Consider the following 19,931-nt stretch of genomic DNA (forward strand, 5'->3'; position numbering starts at 1 on the left):
TATTGCTGAACCGAAACAGTTTTGTAAAGAGGAATAGAGAGGAAAGAGGAATTCCTCCTGACCGTTGTACAGCAACTACAGAAAACGTTTGGTTAAGGTTATTGCTGTCAAAGGAGGGTCAACCAGTTATTAAATCCAAGGGTACATACTTTTCCCACCCTGCACTGTGAATGTGTACACGGTGTGTTCAATAAAGACATGCAAACGTATAATTGTTTGTTATTAGTTTAAGCAGACTGTTTGTCTATTGTTGTGACCTAGATGAAGAGCCAATCAAATTTGATGACCAATTTATGCAGAAATCCAGGTATTTCCAAAGGGTTCACATACTTTTTCTTGCCACTGTATATTGACACAGGATAGGGTAGTCACAGCAATATGATGAAGTCTAAAATCATCCGTATTGCTTTCGCCTATCCAGTTTAGAGGGCGACTGATGTTTTTTTTGGGGGTCCGATTCCTCAACCCCCAAAAGAATTTGGGACAAAACTTAGCGATACCGATATCTGCCGAGATTCTATTTTATGCCAGAGAAATTAAAAAGTTAAATTTTACACATGGAATTCATATAAATTGCCATCCAAAACAGCAATTGTCCAAGAAATATGCGTACAATGTGGGTTTCTTACATTGTGTAATTAAAGACGCATCATGAGAATGGCCACAAGTGTTCAAATCAGCATGAGATTCCCTTTTTTTGTCCTATTTATTGAAAAGCAGTTATCGGTGGAGTTATCTACTGATATAGCGGTGAAAGCAGTACTTGACTTGAACTGAAATAGGTGCCGGTACTGTTTATATTTAGGTGCAGGAGCTCCATAATACTTTTGAACAGGAGCTCAAGCAGTAGGAAATGTAAGGCGTCGGTACTCAGCTCCGGTGAGCTCCTGACCAAGTCAAGCACTGGGTAAAAGGCCAATATCGGCCGATTTAATATTGGTGAACCAATATATTGGTCGGGCTCCAATCCAGTTAGATAAATTTTTGAGTAATCACTGTGAGGGGGCTATGGAATTTGACTAAATCCTTTAGTGTTTATTTTTTAGGCATATCAAGGGGATTTAGAAAACAATGTTGTAACCACCATTTTCTTTTTTGAAAACAATTACGTTTTGACAACTTTACCATAGACTATTACAATATACAGTACCAGTCAAAAGTTTGGATACACCTACGTATTCAAGTGTTTTTTTTTTATTACTATTTTCTACATTGAAGAAAAATAGTGAAGACATCAAAACAATGAAATAATACATATGGAATCATGTAGTAACCAAAACAGTGTTAAACAAGTCAAAGTACATTTTTATATTTGAAATTCTTCAAAGTAGCCACCCTTTGCCTTGATCACAGCTTTGCACACGCTTGGCATTCTCTCATTCAGTTTCATGAGGTATTCAACTGGAATGAATTTCAATTAACAGGTGTGCCTTAAGTTAACTATAGGAATTTATTTCCTTCTGAATGCGTTTGAGCCGTTCAGTTTTGTTGTGACAAGGTATACAGAAGATAGCCCTATATGGTAAAATACCAAGTCCATATTATGGCAAGAACACCTCAAAGAAGCAAAGAGAAATGACAGTCCATCATTACTTTTAAGACATGAAGGTCAGTCCGTATGGAAAATTTCAAGAACTTTGAAAGTTTCTTCAAGTGCATTTGCAAAAACCATCAAGCGCTATGATGAAACTGGCTTTCATGAGGACTGCCACAGGAAAGGAAGACTGCAGAGGATAAGTTCATTAGAGTTAACAGCCTCAAACTGCAGCCCAAATAAATGCCTCACAGAGTTCAAGTAAGAGACACATCTCAACACCAACTGTTCAGAGGAGACTGCGTGAATCAGGCCTTCATGGTCGAATTTCTGCAAAGAAACCACTACTGAAGGACACCAACAAGAAGAAGAGACTTGTTTGGGCCAACAAACACGAGCAATGGACATTAGACCAGTGGAAATCTATCCTTTTGGTCGGAGTTAAAATTTGAGATATCTTAGGATGATCTCCGCATTTTTCGTTCCCACCTTGAAGCATGGAGGAGGTGTGATGGTGTGTGGATGCTTTGCTGGTGACATTGTCAGTGATTTATTTAGATTCAAGGCACACTTAGCCATGCTGCCTATCACAGCATTCTGCAGTGATACACCTGTTTTTCAACAGGACAATGACCCAACACACTTCCAGGCTGTGTAAGGGCTATTTGACCAAGAAGAGTGATGGAGTGCTGTATCAGATGACCTGGTTGGACCGCAGAGTGAAGGAAAAGCAGCCAACAATTGCTCAGCATATGTGGGAACTCCTTCAAGACTGTTGGAAAAGAATTCCAGGTGAACCTGGTTGAGAGAATGCCAAGAGTGTGCAAAGCTGTCAAGGCAAAGGGTGACTACTTTGAAGATTCTCAAATATAAAAAAAAGATTTTGATTTGTTGAACTACATGATTCCATGTGTTATTTCATAGTTTTGATGTCTTCACAATGTAGAAAATAGTAAAAATAAAGAAAAGCCATGGAATGAATAGGTGTGTCCAAACTTATTATAATGGACAAAAAAAAAGCTTTTTCAAAAACAAGGACATTTCTATGTGACCCCAAACTTTTGAACGGTAATATATAAGAAAAGCTTCTTGTTTTTTGTCCATTTAAAATAGCATAAAATTGATCAGAAATACTGTGTAGACATTGTTAATGTTGTAAATGACTATTGTAGCCGGCTTTTTTATTTTTGAAATAGAATTACGTAAATGGGCATCTGGCAGCTTCGTTAAATAGTACCTGTAAAACACCCGTCTCAACAGTGAAGAGGCGACTCCGGGATGTTGGCCTTCTAGGCAGAGTTGCAAAGAAAAAGCCATATCTCAGACTGGCCAATGAAAAGGTTAAGATGGGCAAAAGAACACAAACACTGGACAGAGGCACTCTGCCTAGAAGGCCAGCATCCTGGAGTCACCTCTTTACTGTTGACGTTGAGACTGTAATCAAACCCACACTTTAATCAGAATAACAGTTTTCAGCTGTGCTAACATAATTGGAAAAGGGTTTTCTAATGATCAATTAGCTTTTTAAAATTATAAACTTGGATTAGCTAACACAACGTGCCATTGGAACACTGGAGTGATGGTTGCTGATAATTGGCCTCCGTACACCTATGTAGATATTCCATAAAAAATCTGCCGTTTCCAGCTACAATAGTCATGTACAACATTAACAATGTCTACGCTGTATTTCTGATCAAGTTGATATTATTTTAATGGACAAAAAATGTGCTTTTCTTTCAAAAACAAGGACATTTCTAAGTGACCCTAAACTTTTGATCGGTTGTGTGTGTGTTTCTTATAAATATGATTCACAGCGGCTATTTTAGATGTATAAAAGTCCCTCAAAATGAACCACATGATACTTCCACGACCCACTAGGGAGCAGTGGAGACATCTGAAAACAACCACCAGTGGTGATGAAATGGCATCATTCATCACTGACAACTGTCACTGTAAATGTTGTCCTGGCGTTACGAGATTAAACTTCGATTAAACTTAATTAATTGAACACGTCTTTCAGTGGCTGAGCCTCCAGGGGACTGTGAGCCAGAGGGAAATAGCAGTCAAAATACAGAGGAAGAGGAAGAGGGAGAGGAGGAGGCGCAGCCTGGTGCCGACGCTTCTGAGGAGGTCCAGGAGGGAGGAGAAAAGACGGAGAAACAGGAAGAGGAAATACCTCGAGGAACCACACCACCTCCAGTAGCGGCCAAACCGGTGATGCCACAGATGAGCAGTGGCGATGGTAAGAAGGCTAGTTATGTGTACCAGGGTTGGGGTCAATTCGAATTGAAGAGAGTCCATTCAGGAAGTGAACAGACATTCCGATTCCAAGTTTTCCTTAATGAAAAGCATTGAGAAAATGTGGAATCAGAATTTCAGTTTACTTAATTAATTAATTGATTTGAAATGGAATTGACCCACAACCTGATGGTGTACTAAGAGAGTACCATAATGCCAAAACACTGCACTGCACACTCCGAGGAGTAGTGTGGACCCCACATGTACAAACACACACTCACAATACATACAGTGCCTTCAGTAATTATTCACACCACTTGAATTTTTCCTAATTTTGTGTTACAGCCTGAATTTTAAAAAATTAGATTTTTTTTGTCACTGTCCTACAGACACAATACCCCATGTCAAAGTGGAATTATGTTTTTCACAGATGAATTAAAAATGAAAAGCTGAAATGTCTTGCGTCAATAAGTATTCAACCCCTTTGTTATGGCAAGCCTAAATAAGTTCAGTAGTTGAAAGTGCTTAAGTCTCATAATAAGTTGCATGGACTCACTCTGTGTGCAATAATAGTGTTTAACATGATTTTTGAATGACTACCTCATCTCTGTACCCCACACATACACTTATCTGTAAGGTCCCTCAGTCGAGCAGTGACAGATTCAACCACAAAGACCAGGCATGTTTTCCAATGCTTCGCAAGGAAGGACACCTATTGGTAGATGGGTAAAAAGCAGTGCTTGAAGAATTTTAAAAGGAAAAATGGGCAAATGTTGCACAATCCAGGTGTGGAAATCTCTTAAAGACTTACCCATAAAGACTCACAGCTGTCATCGCTGCCAAAGGTGCCTCTACAAAGTATTGGCTCGGGTGTGAAAACTTGTGTAAATGAGATATTTCATGTTCAATACATTTGCAAACAATTCTAAAAACATGTTTTCACTTTGTCATTATGGGGTATTGTTTGTAGATGGGTGAGAAAAAAAATGATTTAATCCATTTTGAATTCAGGCTGTAACACAACAAAATGTCGAATAAGTCGAGGGGTATGAATACTTTCTGATGGATCATACCTGTACGGCCAACACAAGGTTCGAGCTCACGTTAACAATGACAATTCGTATTCCAAAAACTAGCATACTTACTACCATTACCTGGTTTAGGTTGGCAAAGGCGACACTACTTCAAGTCTCAGGCCAGGTGGCAATGTCACCACAGGATGCCTAGTGGCTTATTATCTTTGTAGCTCAGTTGGTAGAGCGTGGCGCTTGTAACGCCAAGGTAGTGGGTTCGATTCCTGGGACCACCATGCATAAAATGGGCTCCCGAATGGTGCAACGGTCTAAGGCACTGCATCTCAGTGCTAGAGGCGTCACTACAGTCCCTAGTTCGAATCCAGGCTGTATCACATCCGGCCGTGATTGGGAGTACCATAGGGCAGCGCACAATTGGCCCAGCGTCACCCCGGTTTGGCCAGGGTAGGCCGTCATTGTAAATAAGAAATTGTTCTCAACTGACTTGCCTAGTTAAATAAATTAAATTAAATGTATGCACGCATGACTGTAAGTAACATACAGTTGAAGTCGTAAGTTTACAAACACCTTAGCCAAATACATTTAAACTCAGTTTTTCACAATTCCTGACATTTAATCCTAGTAAAAATTCCCCGTCTTAGGTCAGTTAGGATCACCACTTTATTTTAAGAATGTGAAATGTCAGAATAATAGTAGAGTGATTTATTTCAGCTTTTATTTCTTTCATCACATTCCCAGTGGGTCAGAAGTTTACATACACTCAAGTAGTACTTGGTAGCATTGCCTTTAAATTGTTTAACTTGGGTCAAACATTTCAGGTAGCCTTCCACAAGCTTCCCACAATAAGTTGGGTTGAATTTTGGCCCATTCCTCCTGACAGAGCTGGTATAGCTGAGTCAGGTTTGTAGGCCTCCTTACTCGCACATGATTTTTCAGTTCTGCCCACAATTTTTCTATGGGATTGAGGTCAGGGCTTTGTGATGACGACTCCAATACCTTGCCTTTGTTGTCCTTAAGCCATTTTAAACCACAACTTTGGAAGTATGCTTGGGGTCATTGTCCATTTGGAAGACCCATTTGCGACCTAGCTTTAATTTCCCGACTGATGTCTTGCTTCAATATATCCACATCATTTTCCTGCCTCATGATGCCATCTATTTTGTGAAGTGCACCAGTCCCTCCTGCAGCAAAGCACCCCCACAACATGATGCTGCAACCCCTGTGCTTCACGGTTGGGATGGTGTTCGGCTTGCAAGCCTCCCCCTTTTTCCTCCAAGATAATGATAGTCATTATGGCCAAAAAGTTATATTTTTGTTTCATCAGACCAGAGGACATTTCTCCAAAAAGTACGATCTTTGTCCCCATGTGCAGTTGCAAACCGTAGTCTGGCTTTTTTATGGTGGTTTTGGAGCAGTGGCTTCTTCCTTGCTGAGCGGCCTTTCAGGTTATGTTGATATAGGACTCGTTTTACTGTGGATATAGATACTTTTGTACCCGTTTCCTCCAGCGTCTTCATAAGGTCCTTTTGCTGTTCTGGGATTCATTTGCACATTTCGCACCAAAGTGTTCCATCTCCTGGAGATGAATGTACGTCTCCTTCCTGAGCGGTATGACGGCTGCGTGGTTCCATGGTGTTTATATTTGCGTACTACTGTTTGTACAGATGAACATGGTACCTTCAGGCGTTTGGAAATTGTTCCCAAGGATGAACCAGACTTGTGGAGGTCCACCACTTTTTTGTTTTCAGAGGTCTTGGATTTCGTTTGATTTTCCCATGATGTCATGGGAAAGGCACTGAGATTGAAGGTAGGCCTTGAAATACATCCACAGGTACACCTCCAATTGACTCAAATGAGGTCAGAAGCTTCTAAAGCCATGGCATTATTTTCTGGAATTTTCCAAGCTGTTTAAAGGCACAGTCAACTTAGTGTGTGTAAACGTCTGACCCATTGGAATTGTGATACAGTGAAATGTAAGTGAAATAATCTGTCTGTAAACAACTGCTGGAAAAATGACTTGTCATGCACAAAGTAGATGTCCTAACTGACTTGCCAAAACTATAGTTTGTTAACAAGAAATTTGGAGTAGTTGAAAAACAAGTTTTAATGACTCCAACCTAAGTGTATGTAAACTTCCAACTTCAACTGTATATTAACACTAGTGCAAACAGCTAACTAGCTCGCATATTGTGCATAAACAACATATTAAAGGACCACACATCCATACACAAAGAGGATATGGACCACACACACACGCACCCACCACTACTTAACTAAAATCTTTGTCTTTCTCTGCCTCTCAGACCAATCCACTGTGCCCTCACACTTGGTCAACTCTTTCCTGCCTAAAGAGCCGCCTAGGACTCCCGAGAGCCTGGCCCCCATGGTGGCCCTGCGAGGGCCTGTCTCCAACCCCTCAGGGTCTCCTCACCTCGCCAATATTATGCACCTTCCCATGCCCCCTAGCTGTATCATGGAGGAGCTACAACGAGCCTTTGCCTCAAAGGCGAACCGGCAGGAAAGGTGAGCAGCACAGCCCATTCACTGCAAACAGACATAACCTCATCATTATGTGACGGGGAGTTCATGTTGTCTCATGTTCTGGAACTTAAAGCCTGTAGGTGTAAGGCTTTATAACTTGTTATAAGCATGTATGAGCCTTTATAATGTCTTATAATAGGGCTTATATTATATGTCTCTCTATGTATACATGCTCATGGCAAGTCTTTTACAATGCATTATAACTGGATAATAATAGGCATGGGAAGGTGCATAATATTGAGGACGTGAGGAGACCCTGAGGGGTTGGAGACGGGCCCTCTCAGGGCCACCATGGCGGCCGGCTTTTAAGTAAAGCGTTATTTAATCCCTCATTGATGTTATAGTCGATTTCAGTGTACATCCGCCATGTTGCATGTTCACTCCCCCATTGAAGAATCCGGTGATCACTCCAATGGTATATTTACCTAAATGCTCACCTACTGTCTCCATGTTAACTCCTACCTGTATGTTACATTTCAAATGGACCTGCACCGCCATGCTCACCAATCCATAAACCCCTCTTGTGCTGTTAACCTCTGTGCTGTTAACCCTCATGCTCCCTCCTCCCTCCTGTGTTCCCTCAGTGTGCATGGGCCTGCTGAGCCGGGCTCAACCCCGTGGCGGCGCTCTGATGGGCGACTCTCTCGCTCCTCCAGCTCGGAGAATCCATCGATGGCGAGCGGCGGCGTTGTCGACTGGCTACACCAAGCAGAGAGGAAGAAGGAGGCGGAAGAGAACAAGGAGAACATGCGGCTGGACCAGTGCTTCTCCGACGCCTCGGGCCTCCCCCATGATCAGGATGACTGGAACGACTCCGTCATCTCTGGTGGGTCTTTTCTTAAAGGAAAGATTGCATTCAACGATATCCACCAAATAAACAACATGAATTATATCCCCCTTCCCAAGCGATATATAACAATTCAAAAGTAGACTTTAATTTTTAAACATTCTAACTCCTGGGCTCAACATCGGGGGGAAACCAGACGAAGGGTTGAGACGGTTGAACGGCAGTTACAGCAATTTTAAGACATTGTTTTTGGGCATTATGGACTCTCCTAAACTTGAGACCTGCAAGTGATTTGAGGTTTGAGTTGAATGTGCACATTTTAGGTTTGCTCTCACAGGGCAGAAACCAATCTCGAAGTGATCGCTGACGTCCTGTGTGTGTATGCAGGTACACTACCTCGCAGGCTAAGGAAAGAGCTCTTGGCGGTGAAGCTTCGGAATCGACCCAGCAAAGAGGAGCTTGAAGACCGGAATATCTTCCCAGCGCGGACCGAACAGGAACGTCAGGAAATACGCCAGCAGATCGAGATGAAACTCACCAAGTAAGTGGTGTCATCTTCACCCACCCCTTTCTCAATGAATCTTTCCTTATTTCCTCACATCCTCTCGCCGCCTCCTCTAAAGGCGCTGGAGAAGAAGGTCCAAGGAAAGGGACCTTGGTCCTTCTTCTCCAATATGGTTCGGAATCACGCAAGAAGATAGGATTCAAGGAATAGTGGAATTGATAAAAAGCCCATCTAGATCACATCCAGTAGGCCTACTGAAAGGACCCCCTTCATTTTTTACATATTTCCTACCCTTTAGTGCCTTCAAACTCAACTCTAGACCTTGAAGCCAGTTCCACTGCTTGTTTTCATTGTTCCCCTCTAATCAGGGACTGATTTAGACATGACACATCAGGTGGGTGTAATTAATTATCAGGTAGAAGAGAGAACCAGCAGGCTCAGGACCTCGTAGGGTAAGAGTTGAATACCCCTGCTATAATGGATGGATGCAAACCTGGGTTCAAATACTATTTTAAATCTTTCAAATACCTGCCAGATGGGAAGGGTTTGCAGTTTCGGAACTATTCTACTGGTCCATTTTTAGCACATAAAGTATCTGAAATTATTTAAAATAGGACTATTAATACTGGTCCATTAAGCACAGAAGGTATTTGAAATGATTTCAAATAGTACTTGAACTCGGGTCTGGATGGACACCATGAAACTGAAGACTCTTTTGGGACATAAGACCACACTATTGATATTGATTGTGTATAAAATGTCAATGTAAATACAGATAGAAATCTGTGAATGTCCACGAGAGAAGAGTCTGAACAGTGATAGAAGAGGATGAAACTATACGCTTAATGGTAGTGGCAATGTTGGAGTCGGTGGGGGTTTTGGAGTGGAGGTGAGAAAGACAATCTGATTGAGGAGAATTATCCTCTCGCCTTGCATTGACTTGATTTGCGTCGCCCCGTGTTAATCTGGCATTGTTCTGTACATCCTTTGGAATCAACGCTTGGACTTGGCCAATCCTAAATAGTGTCTCTATTGTGTTGGAGGGATTTTAAAGCAAACCAAGTGCTAAACCTGCTGATTGACCAAATCAAGGTTTTGACAAAACCAATCCTTAGTTGAGGGAGTGAGATGAGTAATTACACTGAGTGGTTTCACGGCCAATTGGAGTAAAATCCTGCAAACTCTAAACTTCATTGTTGACGTGGTTATACAAGTAGAATGTGGCGCACTGTGATAAAATACCCAGATTCCTTCTCAAGAGCAAAAACTATGTATGATTTCAAGAATGCTACTGGAGGGTTAGAGATAAGAAATAAGGAATCGTGCATTTCCATTTTTCTATTGACTCCTTTTTGTTGGTGTACTGTTTAGTTGTACTGTCCATGCCATTTCACACAAGACATTCAATCACAGGAAGTTATTAGAATTTGAACACAACCTCCAGTAACAGTCTTCGCTATGTACAGGCCAGGGGGGCACTGTAGATATTAGCATATGGACACGAGACTTCCAGAATAGTAATGGAACAAAATGCTTCTCTAAACCAATAGTTCTTGTACTGTACTGTTTCACATTAGCGGAAAACCACAACAGTTCGGTATGAGTACAGAATGTGAAGGCATTTCAGGACTATTCCTTCACACCAATGTGTCAAGCTGGGGTACACCACTGTGTTATGTAACCAGCCACATATGAAAAATCTTTATTTTAACAGGGGAAACTTGAGACCTAGGACTCTTTACAAATGTGCCCTGTAATAACGCAGTCGAGTGCTACTCACCTTCAGAGAAAGCGATTTAACAGTAGGAGACTCCCAGGAAAACAATCGACCTCAGGCTATTTTTAGTTCCGCTCAAACTAACAGGATACTCAAATTGTAATTTTTGTCATAGGACAACAAGAGAATGTATTCACTACCAGCTGCAAACAAACACCTTATGTAAAAGGCCACGTCAGAGCAGCAGTGGCAGCATGACTTGTAAGAGGCTTGCGTAAGAGCCCCAGGGTCAGGCAGTGTGCTTTGTGAAGATGAAATTCCTCTTGCATGGGAGTGAGATGTGGAGCTGTCTGAGGAAGGTTGCATTGAGGTCGCCATTGTAGGCTTGTCACACAAAAGAGCATAGATGCAAAAACTAGCATCAAACATAATAATTTGCTGTGTGATTTCATTGAAAGGGGTGCACACAATGCAATTGCGAGTTGTATTTGTAACTGAATAATATGCCTTCCATTCTATTTGAAATATGATAGTTATTTTGCTCACTGCTCCACAGTCTCTGCCATTTTGCTTGTGCAAAATGCTGTCCTAAGTGTGTAAAGAACTGCATCCCAATCGGGATCTTGGAAACCAACTGTGTGTCCTATAGGCTATGTGTACTGAATTAGACCCCATTTGAGATGAACTGGTAAACATATTTCAGGGGGACCACTATACCTCTAACATTTCTCCCCCTAAATGTCTGAGTTTTGACTGTTGAATTAAGCCTGATTTATGATGTGATTTGGAAACTAGAATCTGCACAAACAGTGGGCCTCCAGGACCACGAGTTGGAGACCTGTGTGAGCACTGTGGAAGAGAACTCACAGGAGCATAGGGCACCACCCAAGCAGTCGGTCCCAATTTGTTCCCTACATCTTCCCCTAGGCCCTCTAATCTGAGGCCTACAGATCAGAGATTTTCAGATCTGTACAATGGAAGCGATATGATGGAAGCAGCACTACATTGCTCCTACCTATCCAGACCCTTCAGATCAGCAAACATTGAAGGGTTAGGACCAAGGGGTAGAGGTAGGGAGTGATTTCGGACCGGCTGTAGGGACTCTTATCTCAGTACACTACCATCGTCTTGTCAGTTAGGGCTGTGGCGGTCAGTCAGGGCTGTGGCGGTCACAAACGTTTTGTCAGCCGGTGATTGTCAAGCAACTAACTGTCGGTCTCATGGTAATTGACTGTTAATTAACACAAACATTTAGTATCTCCTGGCGTCCACTACAAGCCACTGATGTTGACCTTTTAAAAAGTCTAATAAATCCATGTAATATAGCCTACACCTATCACAATAAATCCATTATTTATTTTAGACAGGTCTAAAGAAGCATGATTTGAAGAAATATAGTCTATTTCAGAAGAACAGAATAGTATGCTATGCCAAATGGCTGTGGGCTACACTAGTTAATTTAGCAGACAAGATTTTCTTAGAATTCCGTGGCATTATTTTATAGTTTGAAGAATTTAATAAAATGGGAAGGATATTTTCTCCAAATGATTTGAGGTAGTGCGCACATGTGGTTATTCTGTTTTGAGAGATTAACAAAGAAATCGGTACTCCTTTGTGCTTCATTTAGAGGTATTAATGTAACTTTAGTTGCTCTACAATTGTTGGGCGATATGTTTTGAATTTTAATACATTGTTAGGCTGCATGTTGTGACTAATGAAAAAAGTTGCATGAAAGGCATGAGCTCTACTTTGTCTTTTGTACAGGCTGTAACACTACATAAGTCACTTAGTCACAATTTGACAAGCACTTGATAATGCCTCGAATTTCACGGCGGCATCCCCTTTGTGTGGCATAATGCACCCTAAAAAAATCCATGCCTTTTCAGGCCAGTGGCTGTTGTGCCCTTCACGCTCCATCACGTGATCGGGTCTTTCTCACAGGCTACAAGTGAAGACGGCAGGTGTGGGGTAACAGGTAGCCTAGTGGTTAGAGCGTTGGACTAGTAACCGAAAGGTTGATCGAATCCCTGAGCTGACAAGGTAAAATTCTGTGGTTCTGCCCCTGAACAAGGCAGTTAACCCACTGTTCCTAGGCCGTCATTGAAAATAAGAATTTGTTCTTAACTGACTTGCATAGTTAAATAAAGGTTAAAAATTTTTTAAAAAGACATCAGGGACGCAACTGCGCACGTCCTTATCCAATTCCGAGGTGCATTTTGAAGATATTGGAAGAACTGTCCACTTTTACTTTGTCAGCCAACAAGATGAGTAGGCTTAACGTACAGCAAAATCATTAGCCTATGTCAATTTTCTATCCCCCATAGTACAAAGGTCGATGTATTCTATTCTGTGCGAGAATAAATAAATATTCTAAACTAGCTTAAAAAGCTTAAAATAGTCTGGGACAGTTGTGGGATGCGATAGATCCCAAATTAATACAACCACTAGCATCAACTTTTTTACTCAACAGATCACTGAGCTTAAAATGTTGATAAAGGATTAGGCTATATTATTCACCTAAGCACGAATGTTCCATTAGCGGAAAACATTTAGAATGGACAATTATCATGCACCTGTATCAAAATGGGCAGCTGGAAAAATGTAATGTCATCTATGCACTTAAATAGCGAATGGAGGACGCTTTTCCCCATGGTTTATTTTCATGCCAGCCATGTAGGCTATACTCCTGTTGTAAATAAATATAAGCAATGTGCTTAATATTAGGAAAGTTGAAAAATAAACATAGTAGGTGTCACACCTGATCCTGCTCCCGCTCCAGCGCAAGGCTCCCCAGCATTACACACTCCTGCCACCATCATTACGCAAACATGCATTCCATCCCCGTCATGCGCATCAGTAATTATTGGACTCACCTGGAATCAATTACCTCTGTCTGGTTCCCCTCTCTGTTCCCTGCTTCTGCATTAATTGTCGTTTTGTACCCGTGTGTTGATGCTGTTCTTGTCTTGGTCTTTGTCTGTTTCCTGATTTAAATGTTGACACCCCGTCCCTGCTTCTCATCTCCGGTGTCGGTCCTTACAATCAATCTAGCCTAAGGAAAGCTGATCCTCTTTTTAGTAGAGGCCATCACTCTGTTTTCTTGCGCAATTGCATAGCCTATTGAAATGTTGCACAACATGACCTCATGGGCTCTCATGAAGTGTTTGATTAGATTGTCTAAAACATTTGCATTGATGTCAGTGATTAGAGGGACAATAGAGTGCTGAGTACCAGGCAGTTAGCAAGTTTGGTAGGCTACTGATGACCATCAGCAGCATCAGAGCTTGGAAAAGCATAACTATCATGACTAAACGGTCACGTGGAATTTGACTGCCTTTGACTGCCGGTATGGCAGTAATTCGGTCATCGCAACAGCCCTAGTCACAGTTACCTCCAGACAAAACAGAGACCACATGAAAAGGTCCACTGCAAATATTGAGACTTGTAAACATTTTGATTCGCACACTAGAGTAGACATTTATTTGAGCTGCTTATTCCTTCTTTACGTGGTAACACTAGTAGTATACAGTGCATTCGGAAAGTGTTCAGACCCCTTCCCCTTTTTCCATATTTTACATTACAGCCTTATTCTAAAATTGATGTAAATAAAATAAAAACTCAACAAACAATACCCCATAATTACAAATCGAAAACCGTTTTTTAAAGATTTTTTTTATTACAAATAAACATACCTTATTACATAAGTATTCAGACCCTTTGCTATGAGACTTGAAATTAAACTCCTGTGCATCCTGTTTCCATTGATCATCCTTGCAACTTGATTGGAGTCCACCTGTGGTAAATTTAATCGATTGGACATGATTTGGAAAGGCACACTTGTCTATATAAGGTCCCACAGTTGACAGTGCATGTCAGTGCAAAAACCAAGCCATGAGGTCGAAGGAATTGTCTGTAGAGCTCCGAGACAGGATTGTGTCGAGGCACAGAGCTGGAGAAGAGTACCAAAAAAATTCTGCAGCATTGAAGGTCCCCAAGAACACAGTGGCCTCCATCATTCTTAAATGGAAGAAGTTTGAAACCGCCAAGACTCTTCATAGAGCTGGCCGCCCGGCCAAACTGAACAATCGGGGGAGAAGGGCCTTGGTCAGGGAGGTGGCCAAGAACCCGATGGTCACTCTGACAGAGCTCCAGAGCTCCTCTGTGGAGATGGGAGAAGCTTCCAGAAGGACAACCATCTCTGCAGCACTCCACCAGACGGAAGCCAAACAGGATTCTCTGGTCTGATGAAACCAAGATCGAACATCTCTGGAGAGACCTGAAAATAGCTGTGTAGTGAGCCTCCCCATCTAACCTGACAGAGCTGGAGAGGATTTACAGAGAAGAATGGGAGAAACTCCCCAAGTGTAGGTGTGCCTAGCTTGTAGCGTCATACCCAAGAAGACTTGAGACTGTAATCACTGCCAAAGGTGCTTCAACAAAGTACTGAGTAAAGGGTCTGAATACTTATGTAAATGTGATATTTAAATGTAAAATGTTTAATACATTTGCAAAAATGTCATTATGGGGTATTGTGTGTAGATTGATGGGGAAAAAACAATTCAATACATTTTCGAATAAGGCTGTAACGTAACAAAATGTAGAAATGTCCAGGGGTCTACACTGTATGTGCCAGTTTGCTGTGTATGCTCCATATTTTGGTGACACTGCACTTTTTTAGAGAAGGGAAAGCCCAACTATATTTAGCCCTGAAGATGGCGGAGAAGAGGGAAGCTTAGCAGAGGAGTAAAGCATATTTCCCCAGAGTACCCATACTGAAAGGCAAAAACAGTCCATCACTCCCGGCTTAGATCTCCCTAACGGCTCCGAGCTTAGATTTAATTTAAAACATTTCCTAGTCTCTCCAGATAAGAGAGACTGCCAGTTGTGGTGGGAGCAGAAAAAAAAGATGCTGTCCTAACTTATCACTGGGATAATGACACATTCTGTCAGGTTATTTCACACTGTGATAACGGTCTATCAATAGTGCTCTCTGCCATCCACTTCTGCTGCTACGGCGGGGCTATTCTTAGCTCAGATACTATTGAATAATGCATCCCGGTGCATCTCTCTCTGTCTCTCTGTCTCTGTCTGTCTCTCTGTCTCTCTCTCTCTTTGTGTGTCTCTCTGTCTCTCTCTCTCTCTCTGCAAAATGATGGTGGGGAAAGTGCAATATACAGTAGGCCAGAATGCAGATGTTTTTTTATTTTGAAGGAGAGTGGAATTCCAAACTCATTCCTATTTTTATGACAGGATGGGAGAGAAGCAGGGAGACAAAATATAAGGCAGAAATGAGTAGCGTTTATGCCGGGATAGAACCGGGATCCCCGCTGCAGGGGAATCAGGCCTATATGGTTAGAGAAGCGAGAGCGTTACACGCTTGACCAGACTCTGGGCCAGCAAAAGATGTGTTTTGCGGAGAGCTGGGTTACTGTGACTGCTCACTGCAGTCTGGCTGTCAATTTGTGGTTGAAGGATAAAAGAGACCTAATGCCTGCTTTAACCGCCTACTCAAAGTTGACTTTCCTTTTCTTTCCGGGCACGACTAGCATGGCTTTATATTTATCCTAGTAGTATGTTATAGGCTATATGTTATACTACTAAGGATTCAATCCAAACGGGTTACAGGACAGCTCACTATGGACCTTTTTAATGGTAACTTACGCTTCAGTGCGTAAATGAATGCGATCTCTGAGTGTTTGGGGAAAAAAGGCCTTTAAAAGGGGTCATCACTAGTCATAAACCCACGTATTACTACAATCTGATCTTAAAATCTTTTTATTTATTTTTTACGGTATAGCCAATTTTGGCTGTGGCTTATCTAATGGGAACCTTTTTAAAAGGAACATTGGCAGCTGTGTAGTAGGCACTAGTTAAAGGTAATTTAGGCTTAAGCCAACATGCGCAGCATTTACCATGCGATCTCTGCGAACATCTGTCAAAAATGCCCAATTGAATCCAGGCCACAGTGTTTGTAAATTCTGTCATTGTAGGACAGTGGGTAGGCTACCTTATACACCTGCAGCATACACTGGGTATTCATCTCATGTTCTATGTTCAAGAAAAACAGAATATCTCAACTGTATTGTATTTTAGACAGCTGTCCTTCAGTCAATATAGGCCTATATAATTATAGGGTAAGAAACATCAAAACATAAATATTTGTATGAGCCCCTCTGTCTCTTGACTTTACCTTTTCCAAATCCCCCAAGTTAAGATATTATTTGTTGCCAAGAAAAGTAAATGTTCTAATCTACACATACACACAGCTATGATTAGGCAGGCCTACATTGCAACATAATACCCACTGGTGGGTTGCTGAGGTGTACTGTAGTAAGGGTTCCCTGGGAAGAATCCATTGTATTAGATTTCCATGAGAAACGTGTTGCTAAGCAACCCAACGACCAGGTCAATATCATGGTGATATAGCATCCATTGGGGCTTTGAGAGTGATTCTCCATTTCATCTGTTGAAAATTTTATGCCACCACATCTGTTGGAATGCCTTTCTCATTCACTCGCACTGGACTGGCAGATGTGGGATATAGATGATGGCTCTTGTGTTGTGAAGTGCCTTTTTTGGTGATTGGAAAGTAGACCGACATGTTCAAAAATAAATGTCTTAGACAAAACAAGCTTGATATGAAGTGGGAAGATCCGTGACAAAACTTTACATAAATTAATGTAGGCTACAATACAATTTATTGAATACATAGTAGCCCTAGATATTAAACACAGGCACTTTGTAACTTGTGCATTCTGAGCATGATCTCAAAAAATACACAACATGGGCTAATATTATTTTTCCTTGGAAAATGTATCTATCGGACAAAGGGAAACTTATCAAATTAATGAATTATTCTGCAGTTATTACTAGTCGCAAGTCTAAGATTTCCTTCTGTTTTAAATGTAATTTAAATTATTGATATACCTATTGATTCTCATCAATGTATTAATGATGTAGGTCTATAAATGCACAACTGACTTAGCCTACCTCATAACTCAATCTAGCATATAGATTTCATAACCTACATTTCATCATCTAGTAATGATCCTATTAAACACGTTTGTCATTTTCTTGAATACAAGCATGATTACTCTGTATATTTGCATTGCATTATTAGCATACACCATTAGCATACTTTGCTTATAAATGTTAAGGTTCCAGCACCTTCATCATTTCAGATGTAGTGAGCAGCACGTGGCAAGGTCAACGCGTGTGGCTTCAGGGTGCGTGACCTGACTTTGGTCCTCATTCAGAGCGTTGGACTTTTGAAGGTGATCTGGGGCAAGGCGTGCTGTGAGGTTCTGCGGTGCCCTCTGTCTTGATACCTTCATCTTTCGGGCGGTGGGTTTGACCCATGCTGTGTGGAGCTGACCCCTATCTATTATTGATATTAAAGTCTTTGAAACGTTCCCTTGCACAGGTGACTCCAAAGCCATTTTGGTTTATGTGGATTGTTTGAAGCGTTGATAGTGAGGTATACGCAAACGTGAATGAGTTATTATTTTCTATTGTATGATCTTATTCATATGCAATCATTATTAAATAAAATAATTGGATTGTTTAATTACCAGTTTGTGATATAGATGTGTAGCTACCAATGTCAGAAGTACATTTTGATAGGCGAGTCAAGATAGGGTAATTGTAACCTATTTTACTGTAGGTAAATTGTAAAAAAAGAAGCAGCTTTGTGATAATGAGAAATGTAATTGTCTGAATAGCAATGGGGGATACCTTAAGCGGAAATCTCGTATGCACCTCCTCCTGACAACAAATTATGCATGCAGTCGGAAAAAGGAGGCAGTCTGAGTAGCACATCACGACCCAGTTCAAAAAGGTTGCTGCGTGTCTGTGTCGCGTAGACTGCAAGGGATGACAGTGAAGCGAGCAGCTGCACAGGAAACAGCAGATGACAGTAGAGTTCCTAGTCTCTCTATATTATTTAAAGATTTGAGACAATAGTATAAGGCAGCCAGAGCTCAACAGTAGTATAACGGAAAATACCAAAAATTGCACGTCTGTGGGTATTCCAGATGTGGGGAGTGTCTCTACCAAAGCATCATAGTCGGGGTCTAGACGCGAGATGGAAAGACAGGGAGTTTCCCGATAGAACGACTACATTGAGAAGAATTGATCCGGCGGACTTGGTTTAAAAGTTACTTCTTTGATGTTGACGAAGCTTGAATCGAAAATGGTTCAGAACGTGGTTCTGGTGTTTTTTCGCAGGAGACTCAGCCAGAGACCAAATGTGGAAGAGTTGGAGAGTCGGAATATCCTAAAACGTGAGTTGTAAAATTATTTTAATATCTGCTATTTTTATATATATATATACATTTTTTTTTTCATTAAGCTATGTGAAATTCATGCACAATTTCTGAATAAATCTACCAAGGTAGACAATAAGCCTACATAAATGTATTATGATAAATACATTCACTCATGTAAAATTCAGGAGGCCGAACATACATAACCCAACTTGATGTTGGCCAAAATGTTGGTGATGGCATTCTCAGGAGACAATTTTATTAGGATCTGGATCTGACCCTCAGTGGAACAAGATTCACACTCCTGTAAGGAATTATGTTTTAAACTTTCAAATATATCCCCATGGATTAGACTTCATTCGTAATGTCTGAAGCCTAATCTGTGTCTCTAGAGTCAGAGTGGAACACAGTGGGACACTCTTTCACCAGTAGATAAGGTTTAGGGTCAAACAGTGATATCACTGTTATGTGGATTAGAGGGAAAACAGTGATTAAAACAAGTGACATCATTATTGGGAAATGTGTTTTCCAACCTCTCAAGTGTTCTTATCAGTGTCTTTGTCATATCACTAATTATTTTCTTCTCCTTGGTTTAGAGAGAAATGACCAGACAGAACAAGAAGAGAGGAGGGAGATCAAACAGCGGCTCAACAGAAAGGTATGTTACACCATTATTATACTAATTAATTACTCTAGTATTATTAGTGTAATATTACAGTAATGCAACCTGCTGACAGATTTATTTCTTCTGACTAGTACTTGTTCTGTTTGTATATTTTGTGTTAAACTCATGCTGTGCACTAGATACATATTTATTTTGCTCTGGATAAGAACATAAAAATATGTACATTGGTCCTAAAAGACCTTGTATGGCAAAATCGTTACTTTTCTGGGAGCAGCATTTTGATGCAAAATCACAAATGAATACAGGAAAAAGTCAAACATGGGTAGCTAATGTAGTCCTTATTCAACCAAACACGTGCCTGTCAAATGACTGTACTCATTCATACCAATGCCTCTCTGTTCCCAATGGTGTATTTCAGCTCAATCAGCGGCCCACAGTTGACGAGCTACGGGACCGAAAGATTCTCATCCGTTTCAGTGACTATGTAGAGGTGGCCAAAGCTCAGGATTACGACCGAAGAGCAGACAAGCCCTGGACCAGGCTCTCTGCAGCCGATAAGGTGCGTGTCATTGGTGTCAAAAACAAGGAACCCTTCTGCAGCATCTCTTCCATTTCACATTCACCACTTAAAGTGACTGGCACATACCCTTATCAGAGCATGTTGTGATGTAGGGCCTATTTATTAA

The 19,931-nt window shown here is 41.2% G+C and overlaps 1 protein-coding gene across 1 annotated transcript in view; it reads left to right on the forward strand.

Moving 5' to 3' along the window:
• Positions 1 to 19,931, forward strand: part of LOC112215966 (phosphatase and actin regulator 3-like) — a 53,493-nt gene that overhangs the window by 32,247 nt on the left and 1,315 nt on the right. The window contains exons 4-10 of the mRNA XM_024375496.2: positions 3,555 to 3,776; positions 7,110 to 7,329; positions 7,932 to 8,173; positions 8,522 to 8,675; positions 18,583 to 18,638; positions 19,217 to 19,278; positions 19,664 to 19,804. Of these exons, the coding sequence (XP_024231264.1) occupies positions 3,555 to 3,776; positions 7,110 to 7,329; positions 7,932 to 8,173; positions 8,522 to 8,675; positions 18,583 to 18,638; positions 19,217 to 19,278; positions 19,664 to 19,804 (1,097 nt within the window). The remainder of the gene's footprint in view (positions 1 to 3,554; positions 3,777 to 7,109; positions 7,330 to 7,931; positions 8,174 to 8,521; positions 8,676 to 18,582; positions 18,639 to 19,216; positions 19,279 to 19,663; positions 19,805 to 19,931) is intronic.

This window comes from Oncorhynchus tshawytscha, linkage group LG16, assembly GCF_018296145.1.
Source record: "Oncorhynchus tshawytscha isolate Ot180627B linkage group LG16, Otsh_v2.0, whole genome shotgun sequence".
Classification (NCBI taxonomy): domain Eukaryota; kingdom Metazoa; phylum Chordata; class Actinopteri; order Salmoniformes; family Salmonidae; genus Oncorhynchus; species Oncorhynchus tshawytscha.